Source organism: Fistularia commersonii, chromosome 17 (genome assembly GCF_037954325.1).
Source record: "Fistularia commersonii isolate RoL2024-O1a breed Wild chromosome 17, RoL_Fcom_v1.0, whole genome shotgun sequence".
NCBI classification, from domain to species: Eukaryota; Metazoa; Chordata; class Actinopteri; order Syngnathiformes; family Fistulariidae; genus Fistularia; species Fistularia commersonii.
Window position 1 is genome coordinate 9,565,655 of NC_141300.1, and position 15,035 is coordinate 9,580,689.

The following is a 15,035-nucleotide window of genomic DNA, read 5'->3' on the forward strand; positions in this document are numbered from 1 at the left end:
GACATCAGTTTGTTCTAAATGACCAAACAAATCAATCCCAAGGTATCAATAGGAAGCTATCAGCATCTAATGTGTGCACTTTGTCCTTCAGCGTGTTGCCTCGAGATACAAACTAGACAAAAGCAGCGTCCAGTAAGATCCAAGACACATGGAGGTATATTGTGAAAAATACAGTAGCTACATGCAACATCACCTATCTCCCCTAAGCATGAGCAAAGAGAGGATGTGTTTGCCACATTATTTTGACCATTCAAGATTTTTTTGCACAGCCAAAATAAACAAATCATATATTATGAAAAAGTTATATATATACTCAAAAAGAATTAAAACTAGGAATTTGGATATAATGGAAGACCTGCATCCCAGTCGAGGATCTGATTCAACATTATTTTACATCATGTTAGACGTCGTCGAATTAATGAGGAGGAAAGATAATAATCAATCTTAGGCATAATATACAGGGTATATATCGTAACATATAACAGTCTTTAAGTATAAGAGCTTATATTAAGAGCCTTCGAACCACAGAGAGAAGCAGGTTGTGCTAACGGAGGAAATGTGCTACTTGGTAGCAGAGGCTGGCTCAAAGTTTATTCTAATCCTTATTATGTCAGATAGGAAATCTTGGATCTACTGAGCATGAACAGTCTGCAGAGCAGGGTCATATGAGGAAATTTAAGAAAACAATACTCAGCTCCTCAAATGTATTTGGTGAATGACATATTTATGTATGGAAACAAATATTAAGAAAAACAACAGCTGACTGAGCTGAAGTTGTCGGCAGCACGATGAGTGCTTGGAGTCCAGAACAGAATTCAGAAGTCTGTGACAAAAATGTAACTTAAGATAATGTCACACAGCACCAGGATTACATTTATCATTTCAGAGATAAATAAAGGAAAATTAATTCTCAGTTGATTTTCAGGGCATTTTCTTTTCTTTCTTGTTGGTTTACAGAGAAGTGTGCTCACTTTGTTTTTCTTATCTCTGTGTTCTGAAATCAATAAAAGATATTGAATGTGGGAAAACAGGACAATTACTTTATCATCATTTTCGATCTATATCACAATGAATGATATGGCAGGTAGACAAAATTCAGTGTATATCAATATATTGCCCAGCCCTACTGTCTGACTTTCGAAGTTGTTTTTCACCATATGAAGTAAAATGACACTATGAAACTGTAATCATAGCAGGCACCTTTTAGATGAACAAAACAGACTATAGCTTATTTTATTATTAAACAGTTGCAGTCTCCTGGACGGCCTGTATTAAAAGTCCCATGTCTTACGGTCATCAGTTTAAATCCTGTTGGTTCTTTCTTGCTACAGATCCAACAGTCGTTTAATTTGAACATACTGTCCTGTACACAGGAATGGATGAAGTTCTACTGCATTACATCTCCGCTACTGTTCTGCGCACAATCTCAAGCATGACGTGATGTTTAATGCATGAGTGCGATACGAGAGCTGAGTGTGTAGGAAGCTTCACACCTCCCAGCCTGTAGATGATGTTTGCATGCTGAAGGCCTTAGAGTCTCTGCAGCAGCAAGGACTGCTGGGAGCTAAGCGCTTTGCCACTTCACAAGATTTGTGTGGAGACGCTGGCCACATGCCGCCTGCTAAACAGCCTCTGTGTCCCAGTGAGCCAGTGGCACGTCACTCGAAGCACCCAGGGAGGCCTCCGTTTATAGGACATGGCAGCAGTTGTACTGAGCCAGTGGAAGGATCTTGGGCTTGTTGTTTGTCGGTATGTTGAAGGCCAACGCTTTCTCACACAGGGGAAACTGGAATAGTCTCTCTCTCAGCTTTATACTGTGACGTTTCCCTGCTTCCGTCCTTGGAGCTGAGTCATCCCGGGTCCCGAGTGCGTTGTGGGACAGAGACCTGTCCGCTACAAGGTCATCTCTTGTGTTTGTTGCCGTCCTCTTGTCCTTCTCCTCTTGCTTTCCTTCCCATCCCGTCTTCTGGTCCTCCCTCCAGTTCAGGCTGAGTCTGGCCAGGAGGCGCTGAGGTTTGTTGGTGTTGTTGTTGGGTTCCGCCTCCTCGTTCTTGGCGCCCGTCGGGCTGGTGGCTTCTGGGTGCCCCTGACAGCACGGTACCCTCAAGCTAGATGGAGACGAAGGTGAGACTTCAGGAACGTGACTGAGTGCGCCGTCTCCTTGACTGATTGGTTGATCTGAAATCACACGGTCACTGTCTTCTTTCTTTTCCACCGCCACCTCCTTCATTTCCACTGAGCTTCCTTGTTCCCCCTCTCTCACCTCCTCCTCCCTACACCCTCCATTGTCAGATCCGTCAGGCATCTCTTCAGAGGATACTGAATCATCCTCTTTAGCCAAACTTCCGCCGTCCGCCTCTTCCTCTTCCTCTTCTTCTTCCTCCTCCTCATAAATCTGCTGGAGTGCCGGCAGGTTCTTGGCAACGGGGGGTTCTTCGATTGAAGGTGGACGGAGGGTATAGCTGAGGGTGGGCTGCCAAGGCCCTGGAAAAACTGGCTGCGACTGGGGCTTGGCAGCAAGCAGGTCCCCACACTCAGGCACGCCAGAGCGAGGAGAGCTGGGTGAGAGAGCCCCTGAGAGCCAGGAGGGGGGAGCCTCTGGGCTCAGCAAGGCGTCATCCAGACCCTGCAGCCACGGATGGGACAAGATCTCCTGTAGTGAGGAACGCTGAGACGGATCCTTCTGGAGCATCCTGGAGATCAGACTGGCAGGGGAGAAAAAAGCAGGATTTAGCAGCTAGTTTGATATGATATTTCTGTGATGGGACATCAATGCAAAGATATGATGTGAGCCGCACTTCACAACCCATTTGGTCTGTTTTGGCTTGAAAATAATATCAAATAGTATTTACATAAAAGTTCAGTAGCTTAATCCAATACCATCAAATATTGTACCATTAAATAGGTACATTTCTGAAAACTTTTCTGGTGGTTCTCATGTGATTGTTTATGGACTCATGTCAAATGTTCAAAAAGTAACTTGTAGACTTTTAAGGGGTTAATTTCAGGTGATGTCCTGACAGAACATTTAGTTTTTTCATTTCCCCCATTTTTGTAAGCAATGTTTCCAAAATACAAGAGGAAATGTGATTTGCAAATTAACAAATAAACTACATCAGCAAAAATGACTCTACATCCAAAATAAACATTTACCACAGAGACAAGTATGCATGTCTAGATACAGACAGTAAATATGTAATCATGATTTTAGCTATCAAAGAAAAATCCATGACATAATTCTACAATCATCAGAACAACAGCAAAATAAATATTAGTGTCTGTTTGTTCAACTTTTTAAAATCTCACAATCATGATGGTTCTATTTCGGCTTCTTTTTTTCAGTTTTTCATGTGATTGAGGGCTGAGTCATATGAGAGGGACTGAGTCAGATGTTCCAGGATGTGTTTGTAAAGAAAATATCTCAAACCACCACTTGAAACTATTTATGCCAATTGCCTTCCAACTTAAATCTATAAAGACATTCATTCAGGGAGCTTTCGTAACAACAATTAAACATTTTGTTGCTTTGAGCTTTAGCCATGCTCTCTAGTTTGTCTCAAAACCTTCTTTTGGTTATATTTGGCAACAAATCCCATTTGTTCAGCAGTGTGATCAGTCTGTCTCCTGAACCTTTGCCTATCCACTCAATTATTTACTGAGAAGAGCCTCCTGGTCTAATTTAGACATGACATTTAGATGCCATCTTACTTTACATTTTATTCTTCCAGTACTCAACATTTCATGTGAAAATATACATCTGCATTTCAGTGTATGAAGGGTACTTAACAGACATACCGTCAACTTCTTCTATTTTTGAAATTATTGCATAAATCAACTCCATCTTCAACATATGGGCTCAGTTTGCTCCCCCCCCTCTCTCTGTCTCTGTGTGTGTGTTTGTATTTATATATAATAAGACTCAGTTCTCTGACTTGTTTTGAAGCCAAGAAATTCAAAATAATTTCTTCAATTTTACTTTTTTAGTAACTTGATAGTATCAGGCCGGCCAACTGAGTATTTTTAGACACCTGTTTGTCCACATTTAAGTAAATGGCATTGGTACCCCGCTGATGTGATGCACTGAAGCAAAATGCAAATCAGCAAAGAGGGTTTCCAAACAGGATAGCATTCTATTTCTTTACTTTGAGAGGGTTACCATAGTGATTTTGCTGTGATTATCTTGCACAACAACAGAGTGGTAAACCAAGATTCTTATCTCAAAGTATTTGCTTCATATAGAAGCTATGGAGAAACACTCACACAACCCTCACTTTAGTTTTTTAATCATTATAAGCATTGCTCTGTAGATAGAATATTCAGCAGGAACATTCAGGTGTACTAACCCTGACCCTGCTGCACTGAGGACAGTGTGTATGTGTTCAGCTGACAATGTGAGAAGTGAAGGAGAAGTGGGAAAACATGAGGGTGTGCGTCTGATAGGGTTTCAATTAAGTTCAGAGCTCAAGTAAAAAAAGCTAAATATGGACAGTGAGTGTTTTAGATGGAAGAGTACTTGCTGCAGTAGAGGCCACTGGCAACTAGGACACTAATATTATTCACTGAGATGCACACTGATGAGATGATTTTACGGTCAGTAGCTATTTAAAGCGGGGTAATCTGCCACATCTATTCACAGGCAGAAAATTTGTGGGAAATGAAGGCTCTTTTTATCAAGAATCTGTGTGCAGTCAGTAAAACTACTCACTCTCTGCAGTCGCCTGAAACGTGCTCAGGTACAGAGTAGCGACAGTCCAGGATCATGACCAGAGTCTCACTGTCGTTAGTTTCCTGGAATGGCGGGACGCCGCACACCAGCATGTACAGGATCACCCCGAGAGACCAGATGTCTGGAACACACACAAGCACAAAAATTAGCCTTGCATTGCAAGAATGTCAAGACTTTCTATGGTCCACAGTCCCCCTGCAATCAGATCATATTTAGAAAAATTAGTCTCTTGCTTCAAGAGGGAAATACTGCAGTATAACATTTAATTTAAAAACCTGTTTTTTTTTTAGACATGTGATTTTGTCCTAATTCTATGGCAACAGATTACAATACGGTCATAATAATCATATTCTCCCCTGTGATAATTCTATTTTCTCTCATCTCCTCCACAGCTGGGTGAGAGGTCAGACTTGTTGAGAACATTGCCCCCTCCCTGCAGAGGCTTTCATAAGGGGGTTACATGAGTTTAAATTGACTGTAATGGAAGGACAAAGAAGGAAAGTGAGCATGTAACAGCTGGATGTCCGGTTTACGTGTTTTAAGTGTGAGGCTTCAGTTGCAGACAGCTGGTGCGCTTGGCTCCTGACTCACACTCACACTTAGATGCATGTGTATGTGTGAATACATACACGTGCACACACGCACACACCCCTGCTGACATTGTGTCTTTTTCAGCCTCCTCCCTTTCCTTCCTCTCCTCTTAGTTGTCACTCACTCATCGGCGGCTAGAATGAGGGAAGAACACTATGGCCGATTCACAGAAACACACACATACACACTTGCAGAGAAAAGGTAGCTGAAGGCCATAACAAACAGAGGGCTTCTTGTGTACAAGAGCTATTCTGAGAATGAACTTGCTCACTGTCTCTTCACTGTCCCTCTTTCTGCTGCAGCTTCCCACCCCAGATAATCCAGAAATGTGTCCCCTTTCATACATCTAATATCAAGCTGTGTCTGTAAATAATTCTCTCATGCTTTACAATCATTTGGGCTGGGATCTCAGTCCAACGGCTTCATCTGGTCACAACTGTTGTCGAAAGAGAAGCTTCCAACATTAAAACAGCGGCTCAAACAAACAAAAGCAGACGATGAGAGATTTTTTTTTGTACATAATCCTTTGTCATTTCATGCGACATCTGCGGTCACTATCACCCTTGCCATGCAGGAAATAAGCCAGAATTGAACGAGACAGACAAGTGCCATTATTGAAATGGTTAGACATACGATGAAATAAAACAAAGGCTAACGGTTTATAACTTTAATCTTTTTCAGACCAGCCTAATGCTTTGATCCTAGCAATAACAGTTTATTATTACCTCGACAAACAAAAATATTCAAAGCTAAAAAATCACATGTATCAGCAAGTAAGACTTATTAAGCAAGAAAAATGTGAGGAAACAAATTACAATCCCTTTAAATTTCATAGTTTACAAGTTAGAAATGTTTCTTTAAAGTGATTATAACTGTGTGTCAATGACTATATCTGTGTATGATGCTTTAATCATCACCAAATAAGACAGGGTTTTGTTAACAAACCCACCGTATTTTACGTAGTAAAAGGATGTTAATATAAAAGTTACCAGATATTGGGTGTTTATTTTTCATTTGTCCTTGTTCTGAAAAAAATGATTCCATCTATTCTGTTATTAAAAACATTGATTTATATTTCTTTGCTTTGCTGTATCGGGACTTCCACTAAAAATGCAAACAGTGGACTGTATTCAGATCTATATCTGCTCTGGCATTCTCTCATGTCCCCATCCTCATGTGTGCTAAACATTCAGCCATTGTCCCTCATCGTACGCAGGATTGTCCAAACAACAGTCCTCAGTCTGCACCATACAACGTGCACTCTCATGCACGCTTCTGTCTAGGGAGCAGTTATGCAACAGGGAGGAGAAGCCACTGAGTGCAGGGAGTGTACTTTTCCCTGCTCGCTGGGGAATATCACACATTAGTGGCCTGCTGACCGCACAAACATCAGCTTGGCATACACACTGTATAAACCAAATGTGGACGGGCTGAACAGACATAGTCTTGAAAATAATTTAATATAAACTGTTAGAGGGAAAGATTCTGCAGATAGTCTCACTGTGACTGATCCTGACTCTGCGGGCCGGATGAGGCTCCACATCAGAGGCCAAATGCGTCATAAGAGGGCAACAAAGGCTTCCGATTTCAAAGGACCCGGAAAAAATCCAACATATTCTGGAAACCAGAACTTGTGGAGTTCTTATTAAATGCTTCATCCAGTCACCAGTAACTTAGAAACATAACAAATCATGTTAACAGTACTGAAGCAAGATCATGCTGTTAGAACATCACTTGCAATTCATAAAATAAAGAAAAAAAAGGGTTAACAGTGACTCTCCTTTGATAATGAAATTCATGAAATTCACAGTTCTAAAAAGCTGACATGAGATACCTCTCATGTTGCTATTTCTCGATTGAAAATGGGTTAGATCCCGGCCAGGAGCTGAGAAATAGCTTGTGTAAACAATGTGGCAGCCACCCAATGATGAGGCATAGAAAGTCATTATTCTAAATGAAACTTTTGGCTGCAGTTCAATTTGTCCACACTCTGCTGACACTGGTTCGACACTGAGCTCTAACACAGCTGGTTCTGAATCAAGTATCTTGTAAATGCCCTTAAAAGAACAGGACAAGCCAAAGTGCCCATGGTGCCCCTTTTTGTCCCCTAGTGTTTAACCATTTGAAGAGTTATTGTGACATTGTCTGCTTGGCTAAGATACAAAAAAATTCTGAGCTTGTCTCCAACAAAATGTTGAGTTGTTTAAACAACTTCAATACAATGTTTCTGAAAGAATTTAATAGGAAGACATATGACAACAGCATCACCAATGTACCATTTAAATATAGCTTCAATCATTTTTTTGATTGTACTTTTCAGATTTTCTTTTTATTTACTTATTTCTCAGTTTTTGTTTTTGTTTTTTTTTTGAGGCAACTGATTCTTAGGGACTTTCTGGCAGCGTTTGCTGGGTGAAGGTATTTCTCAAATTTTGTGCAATGTCTCACAGATTTTCTGGTTACTTCTTACAGATTCTTGTTCTAATTTTTCACAGATATCACTATAATCTATCACTGGATTCAGGTCTCATATTTAGGTTTAGAAGTGGCTTGAAATAATTAAAAAGTAACTGGTGGGAATTCTCCCCTTTGACTTTGAGGAATAAATAGATAAAGAAATGAATCAGATATTAAGATATTTTTCCAAATAGCATTGGATGGTAAAATATTGTGTTACATTTACTAATATTAGAAACAGACATGCAATTCAATACATGTTGATTTACTGATTTGAGAGAGGGGAGTTACAACTACCACGTTTGTTCTCCTCAACCTCTGAGACAGCAGACAGTCTCAAATAGACCTAACCTAGGAAAACAAAACACAGACACACACAAAACACAACAGCAGCCATTTACATCGTTTTTTCCCCCTAATTAGGACCTCGAAATCTCCAAAGCACACAGATGTGCACACAATGTGTTGGGCAGGTATTATGTAACAACATCCAATGTTTGTCAAAGGCATGAGGCCCTGTGGATGTCCCTGAGTCTGTCCTGTGTCATATGACTATCATCAAACACACTGCGATCTTAAACAGAACACACATGACTTGACTCCAGAGGAACACAGTGAATTAAACAGCAGGTCGTCGAATACGAGACAGAAATATCAAAGAGGCAGTCTGTGTGTGTGCCTTACTGAGCTGGGATCACTAAGCAACATCTTCCGCTGTGCAGTACACAGATGGAGGTATGCATATCTACCAAAGTGACGACATAATCATGGTTGAGCCGTGTTCAAGAGGAAAAGAAATGTGCAGCTTCGTTAAAGTAATGCAAAATGTAGCCAAGGGAGGATTGAAGATGAAAAACAATAACAAATGGCTTTAAAGGGATGCCCTTCATGCAGACAATTTCAGAAATAGGAAAGAGCATGAAAAAAGGAACAAATGCAATTCAAGTCATGCTGAGGTCATCTGCTTGAGAATTCTGTTTCCTGCCACTTCTTTTTTAAGGCACACCCTTGATGTACACGAAAAACATGTTTGTTGAAATACATAAGTATGAATTATGAAGCTATTTGGAATTTTTCTTTCTACCTCGAGGTGACCAAGTAGACTGTGTAGTTAATTGCAAATGAGGAAAGTGCAGTGGAACAGTCTGATGCTTAAAACCTCTTGAGGATATGGGCTGATGAATTAAAAACCTTTTCCTCAGTGAAATGAAGAACTTCACAGTTATTTAATGGCACGTGAAAGGCATTTTTTATTTGACCTTTAAGTATACATTATTAAACCTACAAAGAACTGCTCTTGTCATTTTATGCAACTATTACTTCTTGATTTTGGTTTTTATGTTGTTATTTTCCTGGTGACATTTTCTTTTTTTTATTCTACATTTTTACGTGGTCATGAATTTTTTTTCTCTTTGACAGAACATATTGGACCTTCCTAGTGTTTGTTTGTTGTCTTAAAACATTATCATTAGATTCCAAAGCAAAATATCCTAAGGTAGAATTATACACCACACAACTCTAGAAAAGGTAGACAGTGACTGTTGTAATAAAATATTTGTTCTGTGTTAGTTTTACTTTCCTAAGACCTGGCACTTTAATTGTTGTGTACTGTTTATTTCTCTAGACTGGTTGGAATTCTTAAACCAAACAAAAGTCATTTGAACAAAGGTCTTTTAATTGTATAACAGACTATTTAAATACTGTTTAAAATTTGCATGTGTATCGTAGTTTTACAAATGTTATTTAACCTAAAAGCATCTTCTGCTTTTGAACATTACACATTCTTTTTATTTGTGGTCCAGCTTTTCCGCAGTTATCCTGTTGTTTTTACACTGATTGGTGTCATTTGTCTGATATCAGTGGCAAAAATACAAAAATGTATTTGCATTGTGAGCGCAATACGCCAATGTTAAGTAGAATTGAGGAGGATATAAAACAGAATGTAATTTCTTTATATGAGAACTCGGGGTTGTATGAGGATGCACTGTATTGTACACAAGACTCAAAGTCCCAAACATATTTCTAGCGACGGTCACTGGGGACTTCAGTAAGATCAATGAACCAGTGTAAACTGCTAGAAGCTAGAATAAAACAGGGGGAGATCTGCATCATGAAAATCCTGCTCTTATTGCTAATTTAGTTTTTGTCACCAAAGCAAATGTGCCAAAATCCAGGTTAGGCAAGCCTGGTGGAGAACATTTCCCATCACAAAGCTCCCTGAAAAACATGCAGAGCACCCCCCCAGGACAAAAATTGTGTAGCACACTTTCTTTTTCTTTCATATATTCATCCTTGTCCTTCTATATCGCTCTCTAATGCTCACTACAAATGCATGCACATGCAAATGTATATGCGCACAAACACACACCAGACACACAAACACACACACGAACGCACACACACACACGCACGCACACACACAACCACACTCTGCATTACTTCAGATGACATGATTAAAACTGACTACCATTCATTTCCTGAATAATCATCTGTATCCCCATTCATCTCTGTCATATAATGTAGTGATTTGTGTTATTGGATTTTTTTTTCTGAGTTGCTGAGCCCGCACAATGTGATCATGTAAACAGATATGATCACAAAACATGAGGAACACCTGGCAGACCCACACCGACACAAATAGAATTGCTTGCTGCTCAGTATGATGCACTGAGCTACAGTGAGTCTACAGCAGAACGTGCCCAGTTGGCTCATGACTGTCTGGTTCGCTTAGACTGACCCAGATACACAAAGTAATCCTTTATAGACACACACACAGACACAGGCACAGGCACACACACACACACAAACAGTCGCATTAATGCAAAAGAAAAGAACAGGAGCTCACGCTTTGTGACATGAGGCCTTCTGCAGGAATACATGCACAGTGCCAACTGGACAAAGATGGCCTCACACTCTGGACAGGTGATGCTCACACATGTTCTTATGTAAATAGAAAAGAACAGCTGCAGCAGGCTGTGCACTATTCATCCCTCAAATTTTTGTTTATTTGTCCAATTTAGTCTCCCATAGCACTGCGTCTGGTTATACCATCTTGAAAGAGAGCACTTAATGAGCCACTGTGTTCAATGGCATGCCACTGAAACTGACAAGCACATGAAGAGCAGTGGATTTTTGTGGGACAATTCCTCTGAAAACAGTTGCCTGCTGTGGCAGAAAATTAGGAGTCACTACAAAAGCACTTAGTGCAATACAGTAAAAATTTAGCAAAGCGGCAACAAATTGAGCTGTAGCACTCAACAGGGCTGTGTAAATTTGTGAGGACCTGTAAAGTAGATGTCCCTGTATAGATTAAGAACAATGCCTCTTTCTACATAACAGCATGATTAAAAAAGAACAAAAACTATTTTACTTGTTTTATGAATGCTGTTTCAAAGGAAATTACAATTTTTCATTCATATATTTAGGTTTAAAAAAAGTGGTGCCACCACTATCAGTGGTGCCAGTACTCTCTTGCCAAACAAGATTAAAGTTTTTTCTTTTTTGTATATATCTATTTAGGTTTCTTTCAATATTAAACTACTGGTATACTGAGAGGCTTTGTATTGAAAGGTACTGGCTGTTCTGAACAGTGTTACATAGCCTGTTTAAAACAAATATAAGAATGTGGTTTGCATTGTTTTAAATGTTTTTTTATGGTTTAGATTTGCATCACAAGACTAAAAATGTTCTTTCAGAAGCAAGGAAATTATTCTATCTGAGGATTAAAATGAGGTGGACTCACTCTGTTTTTCATCTAATTATTATAATAATAATTTTCCCCATCCTAAGTCCCATATCCGCTTGATTATAAAGAAACACTGAAGTCGGAGCCCAACATGCAGAAGACGATGGAAATGCGATCATCCAAATTTTCATGGCCACTGGATGAAATAAGGATGAGAACCATATGATAGAAAAAGACCTTGAATCAGGATTGAGCAAAGTTAAAACCAGAAAAGGCTGAGTGAAATCAAATTTCACGCTCTTTGGTCAGACTGGACAATAACTCCTGAGCCTGTTCAGCAGTAAATTTGAATGTTTAACTGTTTCTCACCCACAGCTGGAGCATCATACTCTTCTCCAAGGAGAATCTCAGGGGCAGAATACGCCAGTGACCCGCAGCTGGTGGCCAACATTGTCCCAGGCTGAAATAAGTTACTGAACCCAAAGTCTGTAAGTTTCACTGCCCCCTGCTGGGGAAAGAACACCACATTCTCAGGCTTCAGGTCTCTGTGCACGACGTGGAGCTGATGGCAGTACGCCACAGCACGCACTATTTGGGCAAAGTGGCGCTTGGCAGTGCCCTCGGCCACGCCTCTCTCGTGGCGAAGGATGTAGTCGTACAGGTCCCCCCCCTCTGCCAGCTCCATGACCAAATGCAAGGTGGTGGGAGTGTCGATGACCTCGTACAAGCGAACCACGTTGGGATGCTGCACAAGCCTCATGCACCTGCAAATGATTAGAGACCGCATTTAATGAGTTAACCAAGGAAGTAGGATATTAACTTTTATTAGACATCTAAATAGGGATTCAACTCCTTCAGGGCATCCATTTTTAATTCAACTTTGGTCGGATCTGATTCAAATACATCTCATGCAGATATCAGGCCTTGTTTAGAATCCTGTTATATACAAAGAGTTAGAGCCCTTCTTTACCTGACTTCCTGTAGGAGGTGGCTTGTTGCCATCACATCAAGTTTTGTCTTGTCAATCATCTTGACAGCAACCAACTGCCCAGTGACAACGTGGCGAGCCAGTTTAACCACTGCATAATGGCCCCTGCCCAATGTTCGACCCAGATGGTACAGTCCACTGAGGTCAGAACGACTCTTGGGGCCCTGATTTCCATCGTGGACTGAGGTTTGCTCTCCGGAAGAGTCCATGTTTTCAACAAAGGAGATAGGACTGAAAAGGTGTTCTTTAGGAAGTTAAGTAAAAATAGTTGGGTCAAGGCGATGAGAGGCAGAGGAAGGAAAAGGCTGAAGGGCCAAAATCCTCCTTATGGCTGGAGAGTTGCCTGGTGGGACAAAGAAAAGACAACACAATGAAAAAAATGTATTGATCATTCTGGCCTTTGCCCAAGTGGGAAATGGGGTTGAGACATTGTTCATGGTTCTTGCAATACTTAACATCTTTTAATATCCGCATCGGTATTTAAACAATCTAGTAGAATCTATTGTTGTTTTTTATTGTGATGCCACCAGGGCAGTCGAGAGTAAAATATTCTTATATTTTCCTCCATGTGGAGGGGGCTTTGTTTGGCCGTAATCTCAAATAACACTCATCAAGCACAAATGGCAGGCCAAATCAATACTGTAACAGGAAACCTTAATGCGAGTGTATACGTGCGTGTCAATAGTTTGGCTAAAAGGGTCAGAAGATATCTTAGACGGATCAGATGATGTCATCATCAGATTTTTCCCAAGGGTAACAAGTTGAACTGCCATCATCATTTTTATTAGCAGCATCACTAACTTCATTGTTTTCTCTGTTGTCGATGCTATCACCTGTCGGCGCTGTATCTTCATCACCAACGTCATCACTTATTTATTACTACAAAGCAGCCTAATTATCCCGAGCCGGGCCAAACACCAGGCTCACCGGGCCAACGTACGGGACACTAGCAGGCCTCGTCGTGTGAGTAGACGCTTAATACGGTTCACTTTGGAACGAAATAAAGAAAAAATACCGCGTTAATCTCCCTCTGCGGGCCAGCTGTTCTCGACTTGGCCTCAACTGCAGTCCCGAGTTACGCCATCCTGCCAGCCGCTGCTGCCACTCGGCTCCCTTCTCAGTACCGTAACGCCGCTACGGACCAAAAATAATAATACAAAAAAAATAAATGAAAAATAAGCTAACTTACCATCGTTTGGGACAAAATGCACCGCCGGTCAATTCGGTAGACGGTTCTGTCCTCAATTTTTGCCCTCAGACGTGGATAATGCCGGGGTATCTCTACGTCGTTCTCTCATAGTTACCCCCGACCGTCCGTTTGACTGAGCGCTCGCTCGGACTGGAGCAGCCGCCGCTGCCTCGGCTCGACCACACTCAGTCGCGAGCTCGGCGTGTTCGCGCGCGCTGCTGCTGCTGCGCATACCGAAAGAGAGAGAGAGAGAAAGAGAGAGATAGAGAGACAGTGGAGAGAGAGAGAAAGAGAGACATAGAGAGACAGTGGAGAGAGAGAGCGAGCGAGAGAGAGAGACATAGAGAGACAGTGGAGAGAGAGAGAGAGCCTACAAGTGGATTGCTTGCGTGCGTCCCGTTTCCTCCTGACGTCAGCGCATTCCAACTCACTCTCTGAGGAGAGAAGAGAGCAAGACATTTGGAGAGAGAGAGAAAGAGGGAGAGTGAATGAAAGCTGAAGAAGTCCAAGAATTATATAACTTCTCCATGCGTGTTTTTTCAATGAATATGACAGGAAAGCCTGCTCCCGTTACACAATAACCCACATTCCTGACCTGCCCGACGCCGTTAATAAGCAAATCTGACTGAAGCGGAGGGGGATGAGTGGATGGGTGGGGGGATTTACAATTAAAAAAAATATACATATACATATAGATAATCAAAAAGAAAAACACGTTTCCACCCCCTGCAGTCACCAGGGGGAAGTTCAGGTGATAAAGTGAGCATTAGGAGGACATCTCTCCGGAAGTGGGGCTCATCCCATTACATAAATGCAGGAATAATGTGTTGCAGTATCTATTGAGCGTAGGTTTAATTTACTTCTCGTGCACGTTGAGATCCTTTTACGGGTTGTATTCTGCACCTGTTTCACATCGTCGCCTCCCAGGGGCCTCCTCTGGGATGTGATTGGTTGAGTCGGATTTGAATTTGATGGCTTGCTGCATTATTGTGCGTTTTTTTGTTGTTTTTTTTTTGTCGGCGGGTACGGTGATCTCATCACAGATCATCCAGCGTTTTCCATCCTGTTCTCATCGTCTTACATCTCTTTGTTACAGCCTGCAGGGGCGGGTGCGTGCATTTCAAATTTCCTAGGATCAAGAACAATAAAAACAGACTTATAAACCTTAAATCAAGATTCAGATATACAGATTTATATGCCGACGTCAGAATTCATTCACTTGCTTTTGTGGTCATGGTTTTTTTTTCCATAAAGAAAATTCTACTTTAATTGACATTTTCGACATTGATGGAGTAACACTATACGCTCAAGTTATTTAATTGCTTCAGCGTCTTTCGACGCCTGCAACCTGCTAGCGTGACTATTTAGCCCCATCTAGTGGCGGTATTAAGAACAGCAA

At 41.1% G+C, this 15,035-nt stretch overlaps 1 protein-coding gene across 1 annotated transcript; it reads right to left on the bottom strand.

The window, feature by feature from the left end:
- Positions 1-929: 929 nt before the first annotated feature.
- snrkb (SNF related kinase b) lies at positions 930-13,824 on the bottom strand. The gene is made up of 5 exons (XM_086163084.1): positions 13,637-13,824; positions 12,430-12,790; positions 11,829-12,223; positions 4,706-4,847; positions 930-2,705 (listed from the first exon to the last, which is right to left on the bottom strand). Exons 2-5 carry the CDS (start codon positions 12,654-12,656, stop codon positions 1,688-1,690), a joined length of 1,782 nt encoding a protein of 593 aa, XP_086019210.1. The 5' UTR covers positions 12,657-12,790; positions 13,637-13,824; the 3' UTR covers positions 930-1,687.
- Positions 13,825-15,035: the final 1,211 nt, after the last annotated feature.

Bases quoted from the DNA above. Each gene is read 5' to 3' on its own strand.
- snrkb (XM_086163084.1), bottom strand. From the start codon at position 12,656: ATGGACTCTTCCGGAGAGCAAACCTCAGTCCACGATGGAAATCAGGGC. The intron at 4,848-11,828 runs GTGAGAAACAGT...TGTGTGTTCCAG, and splicing joins GTATGATGCTCCAGCTGTGG to ACATCTGGTCTCTCGGGGTG. The intron at 2,706-4,705 runs GTGAGTAGTTTT...CTCCCCTGCCAG, and splicing joins GTTTCAGGCGACTGCAGAGA to TCTGATCTCCAGGATGCTCC.